This window comes from Coregonus lavaretus (assembly GCF_964263955.1).
Source record: "Coregonus lavaretus genome assembly, chromosome: 19".
NCBI lineage: Eukaryota > Metazoa > Chordata > Actinopteri > Salmoniformes > Salmonidae > Coregonus > Coregonus lavaretus.
The window spans coordinates 36,465,588-36,488,060 of record NC_140006.1 but is presented as its reverse complement, the minus strand read 5'-3'; the positions used below and the strand labels follow the sequence as shown (position 1 = coordinate 36,488,060).

The window sequence follows — 22,473 nt, the reverse complement described above, 5'->3', positions numbered from 1 at the left end:
AGCAGGAAAATAATCCTGAAGCAACAGGAAATGTAAATTATTATGTGGATTATAATTAATAGACATTTTTGCAGGGGTTGATATATTTTTCATAAGAGATATTTCAAAGTGGAAATTACAATCTTCAGAAGCCTTTTTAAACCGCAAATACACTACAAGTTCTCCTGCAACAGGATGATCAAATTAAGATCCTACATCTGTAGTTACTTTTTTTGGTCTCTGAAGGTTAGGGGCAACCTCCCCCTTGAACCTGCTTCACAGTCCCAAAACTCTCCACATCCCTCTTCTTCTCCCAAACCCTCCTACACCAGGGCATAGTCAAACTGGCCCCTCTCCAACGGGTCCTTGGGGTCATTGGTCCAGGACACGGCGGGCATACTGTTGTAGGGGTCCAGCAGGATGCGGATGCAGCGCACTATCAGGAAGAGCAGGAGGAGCAGCAGGACGCCCACGAAGCACAGGGCCGTACCCTGCTCCGCGTGGCCCGCTACGGGCAGCAGCCCCGTGCCTGAGGGGCCCCTGGGGAAACTTGCTGGGGTCGGGGACAACAGTTCATAGTGTTCATAGTCCAGCCAGGAGGGCACATTGCTCATCTTGGAGTTGGAGTGTCAGAAATGTGACCTACTCTGAAAAATGTCCTTTGCTGTTGAGGTTCTATTTTTATTTTTGTATTTTATTTAAGGTAGAAAACAGAGTTTGGGCATAAAAAAGAGTTTGCGCATCGCTCATCATCTAAAAGGTGCCTTTGTGCGGAGTGGACTGGGGGATTTGGGGGTCAATTCAGTTCACCCTTTGGCCGCCTAGGCAACGACAGTGATAGAAGCCTAACAGGGATGACATGATGATAAGCAGTCATATAGATTTATGAACACTTAAGTAAACCAATAACAGACTAGTTGGAACAGGCTCACTGGGGCTTAATTAGTTTTCAGGGACTCGTCGTGTTCTGGTGTCCATGTGGGATGGTAGCAGCCAAGGGACACAGCCCTGCACAGTACACACAAGCTGAATGTGACAGTTGTACCAAAGTCCTCCCTGCATGCCACTGTCTCCTGCACTGGAAGTTGTAGACTCACTAACCTGTCACATCTACTTCTTCAAGCAATGGTCCAACTGTGCCCGGGGCCTTGTGAATAATTGGAAACAGGAGGCGGGGCGAGGGGGATACATCTATCTGATTGGTTGAAGAGGGATTATGGATCAATGACCTAGTATATAGTGCTTGTACATTCAAAGGTTCACAGCTTAATAAGCTTCAGGTCAGGGTGAGTGGAGCGCGAGATTTTCCTTAGAAGCTTGGCTGTGTGTGCCAATATGACAAGGGAGAGTATTTCCTTAAGTCTTATCCCCATCCTCAAACAATAGCATGGTATTTTTTTGCTGTAATAGCTACTGTAAATTGGACACTGCAGTTAGATTAACAAGAATTGAAGCTTTCTGCCCTTATAAGACATGTCTACATCCCGGAAAGTTGGCTGTTGTTTATTGAGCAGCAACCGTCCCGGTATAGGGACACCGATCCCGTAGAGGTTAAGTCTTATCCCCAAACTAATAATAACATTATAACACACTCATAAAGTCCATTGAGATTTCTGACAGGGCTCACCAATAAGTTAGAAGTACTGTCACACAGGAAATGTCTGTATTGTATTACTATGAATCCTTATCCTTGGCTAAGTAGTTAAAACGCCTGGTTGGTTATTGCCAGAAAGATGATCGAAGAGTGATTGCAAGGTCTGATTGACAGGTGAGCTCGAACAGGGATAGAGTAGTCAGAGGCATCTCTTCACTGTCGGGCTGAATAATGGCTCCTCTCTGTTGGGGATGCTGTAGTCATTCATCATTGGCGCCAACGATGCTGTGTGTCTCCATTTGGGACACTTCAGCAGACAACCTGAAAGAAAAAGCAACCGAGTCAAACAAAACACTACAGTCACTCAGTGCCCAGCATGAAGTGAACAAAGTAAAGTTGAGGAACTCTGATTATTCTACTGTATATGAATCTTTAAAAAATATAAAGGCACTTCATTTAAAGTAATGTTCAGACTTCAGATAACACAAACAAATGTCTGCAGGTCCGACACTTATGTGTATTTCATCTCGGAGAATGAACTCAAACATTTGTCTCAAACACTTCAGACTGACTGAGAAAGTCAACAACACAATGTGTTCAGAAAAGCCAATCCATTGAATGGGTGATGAGAGCTTAGCAGAAGCAGCTCAGTCTGCAGTCTGCTATGTCTATTCCATGAGGCTTCTCCTCCTCTCCGGCTCCTCACAAAGACAAGTTAATAGCCCTGCATGGGCTCAGGACAGGCTGAAGGGCTAGCTATAATGGAGACTGGACAAAATAAGGAGATGATAAACCCTGGTCCTGTCATTTATCAAATAGCTCCAGCTTATAGAGTTGGACAGTTGAGGAAACCAAAATAAAACGTTTGATCAACATTGAGTGCTGAAATTTACGTCAGGCTCTATGGTGAATGACTACAGGGAAAATAAAGGGTGATAGGAAATCTCAATCCTGAACAGTATTGGGCCGGGGGAAGTTCCATTGACTTCTATTAACTTTAAAACAGGACCGAAAAGAAAGAAAAATATTAAGGAAAATATGTAAGGAAATATTCATGCAAAGCTTTTTCAAGGGCAGGGGTGTGAGGAAAACAGAACAGAGCAGAACCATGAATGTTTGGAATAACCACATTAAAATTCTCATCTTGAAAAGCAAACAAATACAGCTTTAGGAATAGATTTTGCTCAACAACAAAAAACAAGTTAGACAGGCCCACTGGGCTTGTCTCGAAGCTATTGCATGTGCTGATGTGCATCACATACTGTAAAAACACTTCAAATGTCAGTGGCCTTGGCATAGGCTTTACATTTTCTCAAATGTAAATTCCATAGGCAGTGGCACCTATATGTTCAATAAATGATGTTTATTTTTATTTTTATAAGATGTGTCTGAACCAAAATGTTTATCTTGTATGGTATAAGGTGTAGTTTACAGAAATTTGACCTAAATGAAATAGAACTTATAAAAGATTAGTTGGCCCAGAAACACGTGAACATTTATAATTTGAAAAAAGTTTTCAGCCATAGACACCCGTCATTGAGTTATTTGCATGCAAATCGAATCAAAATATCGTCAGCATCTGCATTTCATTAAACCTCTATAAAGTGGACAAAGTCTCTCAGAACACGGAATAACTGACGACAATTGAACTGTTGAATTGATTGACTTACTTTGGTTTCGTGGAGTCTCTTGGTCGCGGCAGACGCGCAAGTCTTCTGGTCCACTTGACTGGAATCCCTTGTGAAGTCCTGTACTCAACACCACCGACAGCGCTCCTTTTATTACCGCGCTCGCTCGCGGTGTCCTATATGTTCGCGCGCAGTCTATCCAAGGGCCAGCCTCTCCAACCTTTCAACCCCAATCCCACTCATTCCCTCCGATCTCATCCACTTTCTCAACAGCTACTACATAGGTACATCAGTGAAGGTAAACTCTTATGTACAGGTGCGCTTAATTTAATTTGACCCTTATTCTCACAGAAGGAAAATAATCCTGCAGCAACAGGAAATGTGAATTATTATGTGGATTATAATTAGTGGAAATTTTTGTAGGGGTTGAGATCAAGGGGCTGGTGGAGATCTTTGTTCATATGATTGCATAAAGTGCCTTCGGCTAGAAGGCCATCTCGTTAATTATGTAACATGAGTGACCAGGCCTTTGAGTGACTCTCAACGGCCTGCAGGGCCCCTTTCGCACCAATGCTCTGCAAGTAAAGCCTACCACACGAGAATAATGCCATAAAAAGGGTTAACTTACAATTCAGGAGGCACTTATATAAGCTCTTCACTTGAAATGTAGCATAATGAATGATGCCAAAGCCCCATGACTTTAATTTTAAAGATCTAAAAACATTCAAAAGCTGGACTGACCTTTTTAGTATATAGGCTAGACCAAGAATATCCCTTATTATTCCCTCTCCTTTCAAAAGTCTGTTAAGCCTATTTCATATCTGAGGGACAACTTGGTTGATACATGTATGACCTAATTGAAGAACCCCTAATTGGAAGAAAGATGTTACAACACAAGGATCTCAGGGTGTTCTCCCTTCCAATTAATTAATGACTCCTCAATTACAATAATTACTACTTTACAATAACAGTCTATTATTGATTCAAAACACTATGGGTCCTTGAAAGTCCTGTCTCAGCACTCTATGGGGTCTCCCTATAGGTTTAATTAATGGTCCCTGGTTCATTACAGACAGTTTAATGATGGGAGATAATCTCACGCCAAGCAGCTCCTCCAGGTATTCCACCATGGAGGGTAATAATTGATAGGAACCCCGCAGCTTTCAGAAAGGTTATTCAATCTGCATCGATATCAGTATTATTGTGATTATTGATGGTGCGCTGGGAGGAAGAACTTCAGCTTGGCGAGGGTCTGTTCTCACCTGTTACCCTGTCCTACACCAGTATTGATTTACTGTAGATTCAACACTAGGCTTTGCTCTGACCATGTCAAACAAAGGTTGTGTTCCCCTGCTCAGATGTGCCTTTCAAAAGTATTTATCCCACTTGGTGTTTTTTTCTATTTTGTTGAATTACAACCTGTAATTTAAATGGATTTTTATTTGGATTTCATGTAAATAGTCCAAATTGGTGAAGTGAAATGAAAAAAATAACTTGTTTCAAAAAATTCTAAAAAATAAATAACGGAAAAGTGGTGCGTGCATATGTATTCACCCCCTTTGCTATGAAGCCCCTAAATAAGATCTGGTGCAACCAGTTACCTTCAGAAGTCACATAATTAGTTAAATAAAGTCCACCTGTGTGCAATCTAAGTGTCACATGATCTGTCACATGATCTCAGTATATATACACCTGTTCTGAAAGGCCCCAGAGTCTGCAACATCACTAAGCAAGGGGCACCACCAAGCAAGCGGCACCATGAAGACCAAGGAGCTCTCCAAACAGGTCAGGGACAAAGTTGTGGAGAAGTACAGATCAGGGTTGGGTTATAAAAAAATATCAGAAACTTTGGACATCCCAAGGAGCACCATTAAATCCATTATAAAAAAATGGAAAGAATATGGCACCACAACAAACCTGCCAAGAGAGGGCTGCCCACCAAAACTCATGGACCAGGCAAGGAGGGCATTGATCAGAGGCAACAAAGAGACCAAAGATAACCCTGAAGGAGCTGCAAAGCTCCACAGTGGAGATCGGAGTATCTGTCCATAGGACCCCTTTAAGCCGTACACTCCACAGAGCTGGGCTTTACGGAAGAGTGGCCAGAAAAAAAGCCATTGCTTAAAGAAAAACAATTTGCAAACACGTTTGGTGTTCACCAAAAGCCATGTGGGAGACTCCCCAAACATATGGAAGAAGGTACTCTGGAACAAATATTGTGGTTAAACTCAAATATACAAATTGACCCAAAAACTTTTTTTTGGGACAAAATTTATAAAAAAGGTATAATCTTCGTAAATGATATCATCGGTAGGACTGGTGGAGTTATGTCGCACATGCAGCTAACAAAAACATATGGAAATGTCTGCTCTACCCAAAATTACAACCAAATAATTGCAGCCTTACCACAAAAAGGAAAGTGGAAGGGGGAGAAAGTAAGGAACTTGTCTGTCGGCCTTGCATTAAAGAACATAATTGGTTAAGGAAAACTGTGATAAATAAAAAAGTATATCAGTTTCATTTAAGGACCAAAGGATTGACAGCCGTCCCATGTAGATTGCAAAATAGTTGGGAAGAGATCTTTAACGTACCGATCCCATGGCATAGTGTTTATGAACTGATACGCAAAACGACACCGGATTCAAAACTTAGAATCTTTCAATTTAAATTATTATATACAATTCTTGCTACCAATAGAATATTATTTATATGGGAGATACAATCTTCCCAGCCCTGCAGATTTTGCTGCGAAGAGACAGAATCATTAGATCATTTGTTTTGGTACTGACCATTTGTAGCTTGTTTTTGGACACAGGTCCAGGAATGGCTAAAGGATTGCAATATTTACCTGGAGCTAACCTTGCAGATAGCATTACTGGGTGATCTGAAAAGTCATAGTTAATCGATCAATAACATAATAATACTTTCAGCAAAAATGTTTATTTTCAATTCACAATTTGTAGAAACAATGAGAATAGAAAGGTTCAGAACTTTTGTAAGACATCACAGTACAGTTGACATATATATGGCAAATAGAAATCCTATATGGATGGTGTTAAAAGATAGATAGGAGGTGTTGAATGGAATTGAAGGATGGGACTAATAACAACTAACAACAAACAATAACAAGATAACTAATAATGTAAGCATACTGTGTCCATAATAAGTATATAGGTTGTAGGTTGGGAGCTTTTGTGAAAGAGCACAGTTAGAAAGATATGGCATGTACAGTGGGGAAAAAAAGTATTTAGTCAGCCGCCAATTGTGCAAGTTCTCCCACTTAAAAAGATGAGAGAGGCCTGTAATTTTCATCATAGGTACACGTCAACTATGACAGACAAAATGAGAAAAGAAAATCCAGAAAATCACATTGTAGGATTTTTTATGAATTTATTTGCAAATTATGGTGGAAAATAAGTATTTGGTCAATAACAAAAGTTTCTCAATACTTTGTTATATACCCTTTGTTGGCAATGACACAGGTCAAACGTTTTCTGTAAGTCTTCACAAGGTTTTCACACACTGTTGCTGGTATTTTGGCCCATTCCTCCATGCAGATTTCCTCTAGAGCAGTGATGTTTTGGGGCTGTCGCAGGGCAACACAGACTTTCAACTCCCTCCAAAGATTTTCTATGGGGTTGAGATCTGGAGACTGGCTAGGCCACTCCAGGACCTTGAAATGCTTCTTACGAAGCCACTCCTTCATTGCCCGGGCGGTGTGTTTGGGATCATTGTCATGCTGAAAGACCCAGCCACGTTTCATCTTCAATGCCCTTGCTGATGGAAGGAGGTTTTCACTCAAAATCTCACGATACATGGCCCCATTCATTCTTTCCTTTACACGGATCAGTCGTCCTGGTCCCTTTGCAGAAAAACAGCCCCAAAGCATGATGTTTCCACCCCCATGCTTCACAGTAGGTATGGTGTTCTTTGGATGCAACTCAGCATTCTTTGTCCTCCAAACACGACGAGTAGAGTTTTTACCAATGACCATATGACATTCTCCCAATCCTCTTCTGGATCATCCAAATGCACTCTAGCAAACTTCAGACGGGCCTGGACATGTACTGGCTTAAGCAGGGGGACACGTCTGGCACTGCAGGATTTGAGTCCCTGGCGGCGTAGTGTGTTACTGATGGTAGGCTTTGTTACTTTGATCCCAGCTCTCTGCAGGTCATTCACTAGGTCCCCCCGTGTGGTTCTGGGATTTTTGCTCACCGTTCTTGTGATCATTTTGACCCCACGGGGTGAGATCTTGCGTGGGGCCCCAGATCGAGGGAGATTATCAGTGGTCTTGTATGTCTTCCATTTCCTAATAATTGCTCCCACAGTTGATTTCTTCAAACCAAGCTGCTTACCTATTGCAGATTCAGTCTTCCCAGCCTGGTGTAGGTCTACAATTTTGTTTCTGGTGTCCTTTGACAGCTCTTTGGTCTTGGCCATAGTGGAGTTTGGAGTGTGACTGTTTGAGGTTGTGGACAGGTGTCTTTTATACTATAACAAGTTCAAACAGGTGCCATTAATACAGGTAACGAGTGGAGGACAGAGGAGCCTCTTAAAGAAGAAGTTACAGGTCTGTGAGAGCCAGAAATCTTGCTTGTTTGTAGGTGACCAAATACTTATTTTCCACCATAATTTGCAAATAAATTCATAAAAAATCCTACAATGTGATTTTCTGGATTTTTTTCTCTCAATTTGTCTGTCATAGTTGACGTGTACCTATGATGAAAATTACAGGCCTCTCTCAAATTTTTAAGTGGGAGAACTTGCACAATTGGTGGCTGACTAAATACTTTTTTCCCCAGTGGGGGGAAAAAAAAAATATATATATATATATATAACATGGGGGATTGGAAGTGATGCAGACAATTACATTGATGGAAGTTACAATTCAAGGAAAACGCTATATCTGGCGCAAACCCAACACCTCTCATCACCCCGAGAACACCATCCCCACAGTGAAGCATGGTGGTGGCAGCATTATGCTGTGGGGATGTTTTTCATCGGCAGAGACTGGGAAACTGGTCAGAATTGAAGGAATGATGGATGGCGCTAAATACAGGGAAATTCTTGAGGGAAACCTGTTTCAGTCTTCCAGAGATTTGAGACTGGGATGGAGGTTCACCTTCCAGCAGGACAATGACCCTAAGCATACTGCTAAAGCAACACTTGAGCGGTTTAAGGGGAAACATTTAAATGTCTTGGAATGGCCTAGTCAAAGCCCAGACCTCAATCCCATTGAGAATCTGTGGTATGACTTAAAGATTGCTGTACACCAGCGGAACCCATCCAACTTGAAGGATCTGGAGCAGTTTTGCCTTGAAGAATGGGCAAAAATCCTAGTGGCTAGATGTGCCAAGATTATAGAGACATACCCCAAGAGACTTGCAGCTGTAATTGCTGCAAAAGGTGGCTTTACAAAGTATTGACTTTGTATTGCACGCTCAAGTCTTCTGTTTTTTTGGTCTTATTTCTTGTTTGTTTCACAATAAAAAATATTTTGCATCTTCAAAGTGGTAAGCATGTTGTGTAAATCAAATGATACAAACCCCCCAAAAATACATTTTAATTCCAGGTTGTCAGGCAACAAAATAGGAAAAATGCCAAGGGGGGTGAATACTTTCGCAAGCCACTGTATCAACCAATGGTTGCGTGCCACGACATCGATTGTGCTATAACATAATGATGTGGTTAGCTGATACGTAAAATACCTATCCAGGCGTTTTAAGATCTGGCATGCGTCAGCAACATCTGAGCAGAGGAATGCAACCAAAGGCTCTGAGGGATGGTAGTCAGGACCATGGACAGAACCTAACCACCTAACCATTGAAGAAAGTAGACAGCGCCCACCCAATTAGGACCATGGACAGCACCCAAGCCATCGGGAAAACCTAACCATAACCAATCAGGACAATTAACAGTAGCTAAATAGTGAGAGAGCCATAGACAGCACTTGCCAAGAAGAAAACATCCCCATTGAGTCCATCGGTTCTCCCTATGGCCTATAATGAATGACATGTCCTACTGTAAAGAACAGAATGTACCCTGTGTGTCACTACTAATAGTGAAGTCATTCTCTAGTAACATAACGGGTGAAAACCAACGTTTAGCTGCAAGGCTTTAGTGTTGGTGAATGAAACTCCTTTCAGTTCCACTTTGGTTCAGTGTGCTGGACTGGATCAGGGCCACAGAGGATCACAGTCCAAAAGGGTCAGAGTGTACTCTACTCAAAGGTAGAGTTTTGTGAATAACCCCTATAGCACACATATTACAGTGTTTCACCTTTTTGTTTGTGGGTATTCACTGAATTGCATCTACTTTGTATTTCCTGCATGTTTGTGTGTGTGTCCTCAGGCTTCGGAGAGGGATCAGTATGAGAAAAGAGGAGAGGAGAAAGGAGGGAGGAATAGGACTGATGGCCTGAGCCATTCATCGCAGGAGACAGCAGTGAAACAGGCTCCCCTGTTATTTACCATGCGTGTGAACCTAAAGGCATGTTTTATTTAAAACCTTATCAGCCCCAATGGCCAAATCCATAGCTTTATTTATCAGCCTCAATGGCCAAATCCATAGCTTTATTTATCAGCCTCAATGGCCAAATCCATAGGTTTATTTATCAGCCTCAATGGCCAAATCCATAGCTTTATTTATCAGAATCAACGGCCAAATCCATAAACATCTATCAAAGTGTGCCAGTTACCAGATGAAAAACAAAGACAATGTGCTGGATGTGCTTAGACACAATATGTGTGATGCATTCCAATGATAGACTATTATTATACCTTGGTGAATGACGGCCAATGAAAAATGTGGACAAAGCTTCAGTATCATACAGCATTCTTTACTCATGGCAGAAGTAACACACATTGACATAAAACATTGTTAAAAACCAACAAGAAAAAAAAGTGATAGAATACATAAACATTTCCTTTGGTCGACTCAAATGAAGTGGATGGATGTAAACAAAAGTGATAATCTCACAGGGTTGAATCCTAACTTGAGATCCACGTGTGTACCTCAATTTCCCACAAATCTCCCATCAACATAAATTAATGTTTGCATGAGCCAGAGTTGAGCATGAGTCGCTCAAGTTAGGATTCAACCCAGAGTGGAATCGGGTGATTTTACACAAAAAATCTCTCTTCTTCGATATACTGTATAGTATGAGGTTTCTGCCACTACAAGGGCTGTTCACTTCAACTTCCTGTGAGCTTCGAGGAGTTGCCCCAACCCCTGTTCCAGGATCAGATATATTTATACCCCCTAAAGGTTACGTATAGGATTGGGCATAGGGACCTAATGGTTACATATAGAACTGGGCGTATGGAAATCTGATTCTAGGCCTTCAAATGGACCTTATCTGTCAAAAACTAATCCTGAAAAAACAGGTGAATCTATAGTTAGAAACATAATCTATATTTAGTTAGAAACTGACCTTCTATCAACACATTCATGGTCCAACTAAGATCATCTAGGGCCAGAAGTTGTTCCATAAAAACTCCAGGTCATATATCCTTTAATCTAGAGACCATACTTTATACAATGTGGTCATTGTTTTTTATAAACTGGGTGGTTCGAGCCCTGAATGCTGATTGGCTGACAGCCGTGGTATACCATGGGTATGACAAAACATTTATTTTTACTGCTCTAATTACGCTGGTAACCAGTTTATAATAGCAATAAGGCACCTCGGGGGTTTGTGGTATATGGCCAATATACCAAGGCTAAGGGCTGGGTCCAGGTACTCCGCGATGCGTCGTGCTTAAGAACAGCCCTTAGCCGTGGTATATTGGCCATATTCCACACCCCCTCGTGCCTTATTGCGTAAGTAGAATAGTACATCTCAGAGCATTACATTTACATGTTATCTATATAGACGGCTGAAATATGATTGTCCATTTCAACATGCTTTCTTCATGCTAGAACCAACCAACTCTTTACATCACAATGATGGTCCTTGTTCTGTAACGTTAGCGCAATGAATGAAACACTGAAATCAGTTAGCTATAACCAACCACAAGCACCCCTTCAGAAATATCAATTTGAGTTAGAATTATGGATAACTAAAATAATCATTTCAATTACCAGTATTCCGGTTTCCCGATGCGAAAACCTTGTAATAGTCAAACTTATGTAATTAAAAAGGATCTAAAAACAGCCATAAAACGTAGGAATGTACCCGTTGCAGGCAGTCATCTTTCGTACAGTACCCTATACGTAAATGTGGAGGTATTGAGAACATAAGTGCAAAAGGTGAAATGGCAATTATTCCGCTGAAGTAGTAGCGGCCTTATGACAAGCCTGACTGTGGTCCCACCCTAGCTTGCTAAGAAGCAGTGTTTGACATATTTTAAATTAATACGCTAGGTTTCTTCTTGTTGAAGACAGGATGGATCTTTAAACATACATAGATATCTTAACAGTTTTTTGCCTTTCTGTAAAAGGCATAAATATGACTATTCGAAGGATCCCTCTGCTCCAAAACAGGCAACCAGCATGAAAGAGGATGGACTCTTCCACTGGGAGACAGAGAGAGAGAGAGAGAGAGAGAGAGAGAGAGAGAGAGAGAGAGAGAGAGAGAGAGAGAGAGAGAGAGGGGGGGGGGGGGGGGGCACAGGCGCTTTGTTTTTAGAGTCACTTGGTGAAAACAAACTGTCCTTTTACGTCGAGACCTCCTCCTCTGTCCATAATACACACTGTTCTGTTCCCAGGACCACACTCACACCAGTCGCAGATCCCATCTGCACCCTAAGGACTAACCACAAACTCACACAAACACACTCCAGTGTGCGTCTGTAGAGTGGCACGCCGCCACGTCCTGTGTGTGTCCTCCTGACGGGCTGTGTGATATTGCGGTGTATACTGGGTTGTGTGTATGTGTCCTGGGAGTGTGTGTGTGTGTGTCCTGGGAGTGTGTGTGTGTGTGTGTGTGTGTATGTGTCCTGGGAGTGTGTGTGTGTGTGTGTGTGTGTATGTGTCTTGGGAGGGTGTGTGTGTGTGTATGTGTCCTGGGAGTATGTGTGTGTGTGTGTGTGTGTGTGTATATGTGTCCTGGGAGTGTGTGTGTGTGTGTCCTGGGAGGGTGTGTGTGTGTGTGTATGTGTCTTGGGAGGGTGTGTGTGTGTATATGTGTCCTGGGAGTGTGTGTGTGTATATGTGTCCTGGGAGTGTGTGTGTGTGTGTATATATGTGTTCTGGGAGTGTGTGTGTGTGTGTATATATGTGTTCTGGGAGTGTGTGTGTATATGTCCTGGGAGTGTGTGTGTGTGTGTATGTGTCCTGGGAATGTGTGTGTATATGTGTCCAGGGAGTGTGTGTGTGTGTGTGTATATGTGTCCTGGGAGTGTGTGTGTGTGTGTCCTGGGAGTGTGTGTGTGTGTCTATATATGTCCTGGGAGTGTGTGTGTGTGTGTGTATGTGTGTGTGTCCCCTGGGAGTGTGTGTGTCCTGGGAGTGTGTGTGTCCCCTGGGAGTGTGTGTGTGTATATGTGTCCTGGGAGTGTGTGTGTATATGTGTCCTGGGAGTGTGTGTGTGTGTGTGTGTATATGTGTCCTGGGAGTGTGTATGTGTGTGTGTCCTGGGAGTGTGTGTGTATATGTGTCCTGGGAGTGTGTGTGTGTGTGTGTGTGTGTGTGTGTGTGTGTGTGTCCTAGGAGTGTGTGTATATGTGTCCTGGGAGTGTGTGTGTGTGTGTGTCCTGGGAGTGTGTGTGTGTGTGTGTGTGTCCTGGGAGTGTGTGTGTGTGTGTCCTGGGAGTGTTTGTGTGTGTGTGTGTGTCCTGGGAGTGTCCCTCTGTCTCTTCTTCTTTCCTGGTCTCTCAGAGAACCTGCTCGGTGCTGGAGGCAGAGATGTCCAGTAGTCTCCAGGCTGCGTTGGGGTTGAGCTCCTCCTGGTCCCGACACAGAGCCCACACATACATCATCCTCAACACCTTCTCCTGGGGGAGGAGAGATATCACCAAGAGTAGGAGAGAGGGAAAAGAGCACAGAAGACAACGGTTAGAAGAATGGGGAAAAAGATATCAAGGTTAAGGAAAGGGAAGCCGGAATGGGCTAGAAGAAACAGGGTTAGAAAGAGGGATAGGGAAGTAGGACGAAAGATACCATCTGTATAAAAGCCTGTTAGATTTGAATTTAGAATCCTGCTAAATGTAATTACATCTACAGTATTGTTATTTAGAGATTCTGGTCAACTCTGATGTTTTCTTTCATGTGTCCTACCAATTATTATTGGATTATTCCCCATGGCAACCAATTGATAAAAAATGAATTAAAGGTTATTTCGCAGTTTCCAGTTGTCTTTTGTGGAGACCAGGGATATTTGTGCGTTTTTGACGAAATATAAGTCAGAACAAATACTTATTTAAATGTTATAAAGTTTCCTATTGTTATATGTAAATACAAGTAATGTGTATGTAGAGGCGTAACTTTCTTCATCAGTTTCTTTACCATGTTGTAATATTGTGTGATTAGACTACCAGTTGGTGTTACTGTGATGTTAATTCTCCTGAGAGGAATTATGGTGTTCTTTTTCTCTTATTGTAAATTGTGTCTAGAGATTGCTGACATTACTGTTTAATGTAATACTGTTTATTGGATTTACATTGTAGTCATTTTTTCTTTATTTTATCCTGTTTCCCTTCTGTGTCTGACATCGTTCTTTGACCAGAGTGCAGTCCGGTAACCGTCTACTCCCAGTGGCCTATCCACATATTAGAGAGTATCAGACTCCATATTACCATCGAAGGCTGGAGAAATGGACGGGTTTAGGAGCAAAGTGACCTAGACAAAATCTGCCAGGACAGAGAGAAAGATGGGTAGAATAGCTATCACAGAGGTTGTAACCATCTAGGAGGTAACTCACTGGATCTCCTTCCACCAGGTCTCCCTTGGGACTACGAATCACCATGACCACCTGGGCCTGGAACGTGATGATCAACACAGGGCCTTGATCCATGATCTTCCCCATCGCCAACTGAGTGAGAAGGAATGAAGGAATGGCAGAGAGGGAACAGGGGAAGGAAATTATGTTAAACCTGAAATAATGACAATCTGCTGGCTACCAAAACGTTGGTGACCGACTTGTACATGTAGCTCAAGCAGAGTAATGACATGGCCTGGTTGAGCCTGACAGACACATTCATGTACTTACATCTATGTTGTCTATATCTAGGACCTTGGACTGAAACATTAGACCCAGGGCCCTGGCCTGTTGGATAGGATGGGCCAGCTGACTGTATGTCTGAGGATGGAAAGACGAGGGTCAAATAGCATTCTTCAACTAAAAGGAAGAATGCTATTTGAAAGTATTTTTCACCCTGATAGTGATAAGAAAATCTAATAAAACTATATTTCTGAGAAAAGAAAGCATGCCAAGTAAACCCTTTTGTACAGACACTACTTGTTACAGACATCAGTAAACGTGGAAAAGAGGAATGGAGTGCGGTCTATATAAAACGACTTACAGCTTCATAACACCAGTCCTTCAGCACCTCCAGCTCTCCACGGATCATAGCCTGCACAACAGAGCCACATTGGTGCATTCGTAAACCTTAGCTACTGCATGCTGGATATCTATAAAGTTATCTTATAACAAAGGTAACCAACATCTATTCAATTCCAGTGATCTATGGATTACACTTCTGGTGTGCATTTCAAAAGCTCATGACTTACAATTGAAAATAACAAAACACTGATCAAAAAAAGTGCTTCAAATAGTTAAAAAGTGTTTGGAATTGTTTGAAAGTGTTAGAAAGTGTTTGTGCCCTTACCTCTAGGATGTTGGGGATGATGTCCTTCTCACACTGTTTGAGAAAGGAGTCCTTGTCGAAGCTGGGGTCTGCCTTTAAGATCTCGGTCAGCACCTGAGACATCTCAGTCTTCGAGAAGAGACCACCTGCCAACCAAATAAATAGGATTTGATGTAAAAATAGTGGAAACCTATGTAGTCCAACTATCTATCAGAACTTCTGAAAGAAAATAGGGTAGTCACTTTGTGGCTATTGACATACCAGACAATATAACGGAGAAACTATTACACACACCCAGTAATCCCCTCAGAGTGATAGAATGATTCAACCGGGACATAATTTAAAAGAGAAGTTGTTTACCTAGTAGATCTGTGACTCTGTCGGTCACGGCTCGAGACGCTCTGACAAGGGCGTTGTCACTCTCGTCATATTTCATTTTCATCTCAAAGAACCCTGAGGAGTGAGGAGAGGTAATACAAGAAATGCTGAGCTGAAAATATCCCAAAGACTTCCAAGACTCTGGGACCCTCCACAGAAAATCAAACAAGATACAATTTAAGAGAAAGTATTTCTTGATCAGAAAAAATCCCATCTCTGATAGACTTGACATCAAGATATAAGTACAATTCTGAAAACTCTGCCTCCACTTTGCCCATGTAATGAATATAGTGCCACCTGTTGACTGGCCAGTGAAGTGCACGCAACCATGAATGTGACCTATGATTACATCACTCTCATGTTATCATTTCTGATGAAATACAGTAACAACATTCTCTTACTGTTGAAAACCGTATTGTTGTCCTTGAAGTCCTTCCACTGTGCGTACCACTTAGAATCCTTGTGCAGAACAACACCCATGTCCTCTCTGTGAATCAAAATAGACCATTTATATCAATACGTTAGGAGTGGGCGATATACCGGTTTGATAGTAAAAACCGGTATTGTGCCGCGCCATGATATGGATTTAGCAATATCATGGATACCGCGATTTATTCAGAATTCATAAATTCGAATTTTGCATCAATATTTTTTTGTTCCAAATTTCAACTGAGTGATAGTACTAAGTAGCTACATCTTTTTTTTATTTTTTTTATCCAACCTTTCTTGGTTCTTACGAATAAAAGAATGTATGTTAATATGTTGACCTATTTTTATGAGCGCACGTCGCATGCACTTGTTGCACGCATGTAGTGCTAGCAACAAAGAAGTGTGCAGGCAGCTGCAGTTAGGAGGCAGGTTAACTATTGGGGGAAAACTTTACAATCCAGGATGAGCGAAAACACAGAAATTGATGTTGCTCAAGAGCAGGAGGATAAATTGGTTAAGAAGAAAGGGGGCACCTCTGTTGTTTGGAACTGGTTTGGCTTTAAAATCTCCGACCCCGACCAAAACACTACCCTATGCAAGTTGTGTCGTCGTGTTGTCTTAGCAAAAGGTGGAAACACGACCAACCTGTTCAATCACTTAAAAAACATACATGTCCGTGAGTATGAACAATGCACCAGAATGCGTGAGACAGTAAGCCCAGGAGCTCGCCCGAAGACAAGCCAGACTCGCACTCAACAATCAATTATATCATCATTTGCTGCCGGTACTTGCTATGAGAAGACGAGCAAAAAATGGATAGACATCACAGCTGCGATTACAAATCACATAGCGAAGGACATGGTACCGATTCAAACTGTGGAGAAAGAGGGGTTCAGAAAGTTGATTCAAACTCTGGACCCAAGATATGAGATCCCAAGCCGCAAATATTTTAGCCAAAAATGCCTGCCACAGCTTTACACAGAATGCTGGGACAGAGTTTACAGTGAGATAAATAACATTCCATTCTTCTCCACTACTGCCGATCTATGGTCAAGTCGTACCACAGAACCTTATATAAGCCTCACAATCCATTACATAGACGGTGACTGGAAACTGAAAAGTAAGTGCCTACAGACGTCTTATTTCCCAGACGACCACACCGGGGAAATAATTGCAGGTGGGCTGAGGGACATACTGTCGTCCTGGGGATTAAAAGAGTCGCGTCAAGTTTGTATGACGACCGACAGCGGATCGAACATGATCAAGGCATTGCAGCTGAACAAGTGGGCAAACCTTGGATGTTTCGGACACAGGCTGCACAATGCTATTGGTAAGTTTCAGGACTGTAGCCTAGGCCTACCCTGTATGATGCTTATTATTAAGAAAAAATATAGCTCACATCAGCCATGTACCGTAGGCTAAATCTAAGCACATCAGATTTGTAAAATGTGTAACAGTTGAATGTAAATGCCGTAAATCCTCAAACAAAGATTAAAAGTTATATTGTATTGTGATTTCTATATAAAAATGCATTATTATTAATTATTATTGTATTGTGATTTGATTATTTTTCACCCTATTATTTTGATTTCTTATTCCCAATTTCCAGAGAGGAGTGTCCAAAACGCTCCCGGGCCACAGGGGTGTGCGATTTCCCGGGCCACAGGGGTTTGCAAAAAGGTGGTTAGCACGTTCTCATACAGCTGGAAAAAGCAGAAGGCCCTGATGACAGCACAGAATGAACTAAGCCTGCCCCTGCACAAGCTCATCACAGAATCTCCGACAAGGTGGGGATCTCGTCTGAAAATGATGGAAAGAGTCCTGGAGCAGGAAAAGGCCATTACACAGGTCCTGGCAGGGGACAAAAAGACACGGCACCTTGTACCTACCTGGCAAGACATCCAGGTCTTGGAATCAGTCACAGCAGCACTGAAGCCACTCCAGGACTTTACAGATGCCCTGTCAGGAGAAGCGTATGTGAGCGTGTCCTATTTGAAGCCTGTCATCAATCTGTTAAATGCAGAGGTTCTAAATCTGAGCAAGGACGATACAGAACTGACCAAAGAGATCAAGATCAAGGTTCTTGATTACTTGAATAACAAGTACACTGACCCTGCAACAGATGAGCTGCTCTCCATGGCTACCTTTCTAGATCCAAGGTTCAAGACCAGGTACATGTCCGCTGAGAAACTGGAGGACATTAAGGTATTTATTCATTTGTTCTTGTTTTATTGCTTCAAATGTAAAGCACTTTGGGCTGCATTTTATGTATGAAAGGTGCTATACAAATAAAGTTTAATTATTTTCATTTTTTAAGGTGAGAGCTGCCTCAGAGACCGAAGCCCTCCTGGTGGAGAACACAGCCCTGGGAAAATCGTCTCTTGCAGAGGATCACACTGACAGGGAGAAAGAAGCTTCCACTGCTCATCAATCAGGCAAGAAGCCCAAGAAGAGCCTTGGGAGCTTCTTTAAGCAGACCAGCAGTGCACCTGCCTCATGTTCAGAGAGGCAGATCATTGAGCAAGAGCTGAATAGCTACATTCTGGCAACGGCAGCAGACAGCGAGTCTGATCCTTTGGAGTGGTGGCGATTTCACGGATCTAATTTTCCACGTGTGAGTTGTCTGGCAAAGAAATACTTATGCATCCCTGCCACAAGTGCCCCCTCTGAGAGGGCATTCAGCACTGGGGGCAATGTGGTGACATGTCACAGGGCAGCACTAAAGCCAGAAACAGTCAACATGCTGGTATTCCTGGCACGGAACTTGTGAAGAAAGTTCTAGTGAAGATTTGTTGATATTGTTGATAATTGATGGTTGAGGCTTGAAAGGTTTAGTTTCAAACGGTTAGTTTTTTACATATCTACGGACCGTAGCCAAAACAAACACACGTATTTGAATTTGTAATTACCTTATTTTCTTTATCTCCTGTTATTTTTTATTTAATTTTACTTAATATCTAATTTATATATATATATATATATATAGGCCTACCTACCTCATGTTTACGGAATGCATGTTTGCACAATACAAATAAAAACTTTTCAGGTCCATACGGTCCAATGCCTCACTCTTTCTGGTTATATAAGGTTCAAATACATATTTTTCCTTAACTAATATAATTTAACCAAGAAGGGATATTAAAATGTGATTCATATTTTTTTACGTCATATATCGTGATATCATATCGATATCGTCTGGACAGTGGAAAATATCGTGATATGAATTTTAGCTCATATCGCCCACCCCTACAATACGTTGTATTTCCTAATAGTTTCAAGCATGGCTGAATGGACACCCATAGCATTGTCAGTGAATGGGAAAATGTATCTGTTAACCATGTCATGGTTATGAAAAAGTGAAAAGGGACATACTCATTGGCCTCAAAGACACGGTTGTCGCTCTCCCCTCCCTTGGAGGAGAATTCACTCCTCTTCCTGAGTTGAGAAGGAGCCCTATAGGTACCATCGTCCACCACATCAATCTCTCTCTTCACTGACTCCATCCCCTGTACACACACAGAGGGAGGGGGAAAAGGAGATCAGTACATCAGTAAAATGATTCCATAGAATTCATGATGTTTGACACATTTTCAGAGTTGATGCTTCAATGTTTCTTACAAGTCTCTCAACAGCTGGTATTTACCCCAAAACAACTGGTTACAACTGCTACATTCTTGTGCTTGATTAAAATCATTCAACACAATTAATGATACGTAGTAATCATGTAACTAAGCCCATTTTTAAGCAGGAACTGGGTAAATAGCAGACCAAAGAATAAAATAATAAAGCGTAACCAATTTCCTTCAATGGAGAGGTGTGTTACTTATTTTAAATGCCAGTCTCTGACCTGTGAGATGGCCCTGAAGGCGCTGGTCACTCCCAGCTTCTCTCCTCCCTTGGACACAGACTCAGCAGAGTGCCTGGCTGTCTTGGCTGCCTCCTCCACCCCCTCCTTGATCTTCTTCCCCAGGTCTGTACGGGTCACCTCCTCAAGGCCCTGGACAGACAGACAGACATGGACCACAGCAAGTTACAAGCTACTATAAATAACAGTTCCACATTAATGGCATCTTTGGGTTAGCACTGATATAGAACTGAAGTTTAACTCATAAGCTGTCCAATACTTCAGCTGAAATATAAAAACAGATTTACACCATTGATGAACTAAAAGGATTATACAAGAAGGATTAAACATTTGCACTTAGGCCTAATTCTGAGGGTTTACTTAAACTGATAATGTCAATGACCATTGTTCTTTTAATCATTTTCAAGAGTGTTACAATGACTCACCTCCTTCACAGTCTCCGACAGAGTCCCCAGGGTCTTCTTGAACACCTCAGAGGTCTTTACTGTCTCTGATTCAATTGTTTTCTGGCAGAAAGAAACAGTTGACATTGATGAGATGCCACATTAGTCAAGCATCGAATGTGCATGACATCACAAGTGTTTGTTTGGAACACAGATGAAAGTCAACTTGTCACCAACCCTAGTCCTGGACAGCATGTGCAGGCTTTTGTTCCAGCACAGCACTGGCAATTCAACTTATCATCAAGACCTTCACTAGTTGAAGGTTAGTACTGGGCTGAAACAAGTCTGCACAACCAAGGTTAGTGACCCCAGGCTGAAAGGGACATTACACTCCAAAATCAAATTTGAGCGTACAAATTTCCTCCGAGCCTGTTGCAGGGCATCCGACTCCTCCAGCCTCTTGGCCTCCTCTCTAAACTTCTTGATGTTCTCCTTCATCTCCTTGTCCTTCCCAAACTCCTGCCTCAGGTTCTCCACAAACTCTCCGAAGAAGCCTTTACGACTAGGTCGTTCTGACGCATACCGCACCTGAGAGAAAGAGGGCACTTATGAGTGAAAGACATTTAATATTAACAGTTTGTGTTTTGGCTAGTTAGCTACCACCAGATCCATCATTATTTGAAGGTCAACGATGATAATGCTTTGGTCTCTAGCTACCTGCACAGGGACAGCCGGAGACCGACATATCCTATAGGCATCTCCTCTATTGAATGAGGAGACGACAGCACGGGATGGCAGGATCAGAAGACGTCTTCCGACCAGCTGAAGAGAATTACAACATAGGCTATAACCAAACACTCCTATTGAAGCTATTACAATACATCTCTACCTGTTATATCTAACGTTATGGTAGTCTATTTTTTCCTGACATGTTTGATATTTTATTTGCAATGACATTCAAAACAGACGGAAGCAGAGCCGAATATGCATCTCCCATTAGCCAAAAGGAGATATTATTTCGGACAAGCAGACGAAGATGAACTGAGCAGCTATTGGGGGGGGGGGGGGGCTATGGCCCATTTCATAACTGTCATCACAGGATAAAATGTAACGTTATTCAAGAAATATCGTCTAATGTTAAATACTGAGCTGTAAAACAAATCAGTCAATATCCATCGATTGCCAGTGCAAGCCAGGGTGAGAAATATTAAAACAAATCTCACCTCATAGCACCGACACACGGAGGCTGCCATCTTGATCTTGAATGCATTGGGCAATGAATGGAGGAACGTATAACGCCCCACCCCGCAGACTGTCGACCAATCGCGTTCAGGTTGTCATGGTGCGTCACGCGGTTGCTACGCTAATCCTCACGCAATCCCTTCTCAAAGTCAGGGTATGAGTCGGGAAACGTGCCTATTTTCCTCGAAAATACGTAATGTCACGATTCAAAAGCTATACAATATTGCAGATAGCAAGTTAATTATCTCACATCTTGGAAAATATGTGTAATGTTGTACTTCTTGTTGACAGAATTCATGCTAATGTTGGGGTTTTGAGCTAGCGCCCAACTGACTCCCATTCACTCCTTGAAGGAGCATGGGCAATGTACACAATGGGCGTTAATACGATTCTAATGGAGTTTCCCATCTCCTTAAAAGTATCTCTGATGGAGCACGTGCAACTCGGCTGCAGCTGACCTTCTGACGGATCCAATGGGTGGAGACTAATTTGAAGAGGTGGGTGTGTTTGCTTCTGCAGTCAAGAACCTTCCCCAGTATGAGTATAGAGACGTCTGCTAGAACGGATATATCTGCAGGTGGATGGGTTTAGGGTCACCAATTATTGTGTGGCTGAAGGGCGGGTGGGTAAATATTGTGTGGCTGAAGGGCGGTTGGGTGGCAGGCAGGTTGAATTAAGAGAAGCAATACCTTAAAACATGTATAATTCTTGTGCAATTTATATAGGCTACATTGAGGTTTTTCTTTCATTATTTTAGGCTATCTGGTATTAGTGCATAAGCCAAAACTTTAGGGCTTAAATGTACGCACGCCAAAAAGCCTACACAGCCAATCGCCAAATAATTATTTTGGGAACTGGCAGAAAGCCAAATTATGCTTTTGGGAACGGCCAGAAAAAGTTAATGTCAATCCACGGAGGCAAAAAGGACATTGTCGAAGTTTAATTCTATATGACAAAAGATGCGAAAGGTGAGTTGAAAATAAAGAGGAGGGAGGGCCAGAAAAGTAAAGTTTGGAAAATAAAAGCAGATTTACCTAGCTCGGTGGAGACCCTAGGAATCTCAAAAGTTAACCAATCCTGTGAACGGGTTAGGCAACTCAGGTGTCTATACTTCAACAGCAAAGTTAGATAAGACAGCATTTATGAAGTAGCGCCTTGTAAACAAAAAGGGAGTAATGTAGAGATCTACAGGTCTTTAGCAAAGCAGCCTACCTTTTGATACAGG

General features: G+C 42.1%; 2 protein-coding genes across 2 annotated transcripts; both read right to left on the bottom strand.

Annotated features, from left to right (window-relative positions):
* Positions 1–302: 302 nt before the first annotated feature.
* On the bottom strand, positions 303–593 carry LOC311147035 (cortexin-1-like; the record flags this gene model as incomplete). Its single annotated transcript, XM_084183642.1, has 1 exon — positions 303–593. One exon carries the CDS (start codon positions 591–593, stop codon positions 303–305), a length of 291 nt encoding a protein of 96 aa, XP_084039768.1.
* A 12,405-nt stretch (positions 594–12,998) lies between these two features.
* On the bottom strand, positions 12,999–21,264 carry LOC311146624 (mitochondrial import inner membrane translocase subunit TIM44-like). The gene is made up of 13 exons (XM_084183154.1): positions 21,230–21,264; positions 20,724–20,828; positions 20,421–20,594; positions 20,049–20,129; positions 19,606–19,755; positions 19,131–19,264; positions 15,731–15,816; positions 15,312–15,404; positions 14,973–15,097; positions 14,667–14,717; positions 14,354–14,443; positions 14,066–14,176; positions 12,999–13,139 (listed from the first exon to the last, which is right to left on the bottom strand). Exons 1-13 carry the CDS (start codon positions 21,257–21,259, stop codon positions 13,020–13,022), a joined length of 1,350 nt encoding a protein of 449 aa, XP_084039280.1. The 5' UTR covers positions 21,260–21,264; the 3' UTR covers positions 12,999–13,019.
* Between the last annotated feature and the right edge of the window lie 1,209 nt (positions 21,265–22,473).

What these genes read in the sequence shown, in the direction of transcription:
- LOC311146624 (XM_084183154.1), bottom strand. Translation starts at nt 21,259, where the DNA reads ATGGCAGCCTCCGTGTGTCGGTGCTATGAG. An exon ending in CCGTGTGTCGGTGCTATGAG is followed by an intron (nt 20,829 to 21,229) that starts GTGAGATTTGTT and finishes AATTCTCTTCAG; the next exon opens with CTGGTCGGAAGACGTCTTCT. An exon ending in AACAGGCTCGGAGGAAATTT is followed by an intron (nt 20,130 to 20,420) that starts GTACGCTCAAAT and finishes TCTTTCTGCCAG; the next exon opens with AAAACAATTGAATCAGAGAC.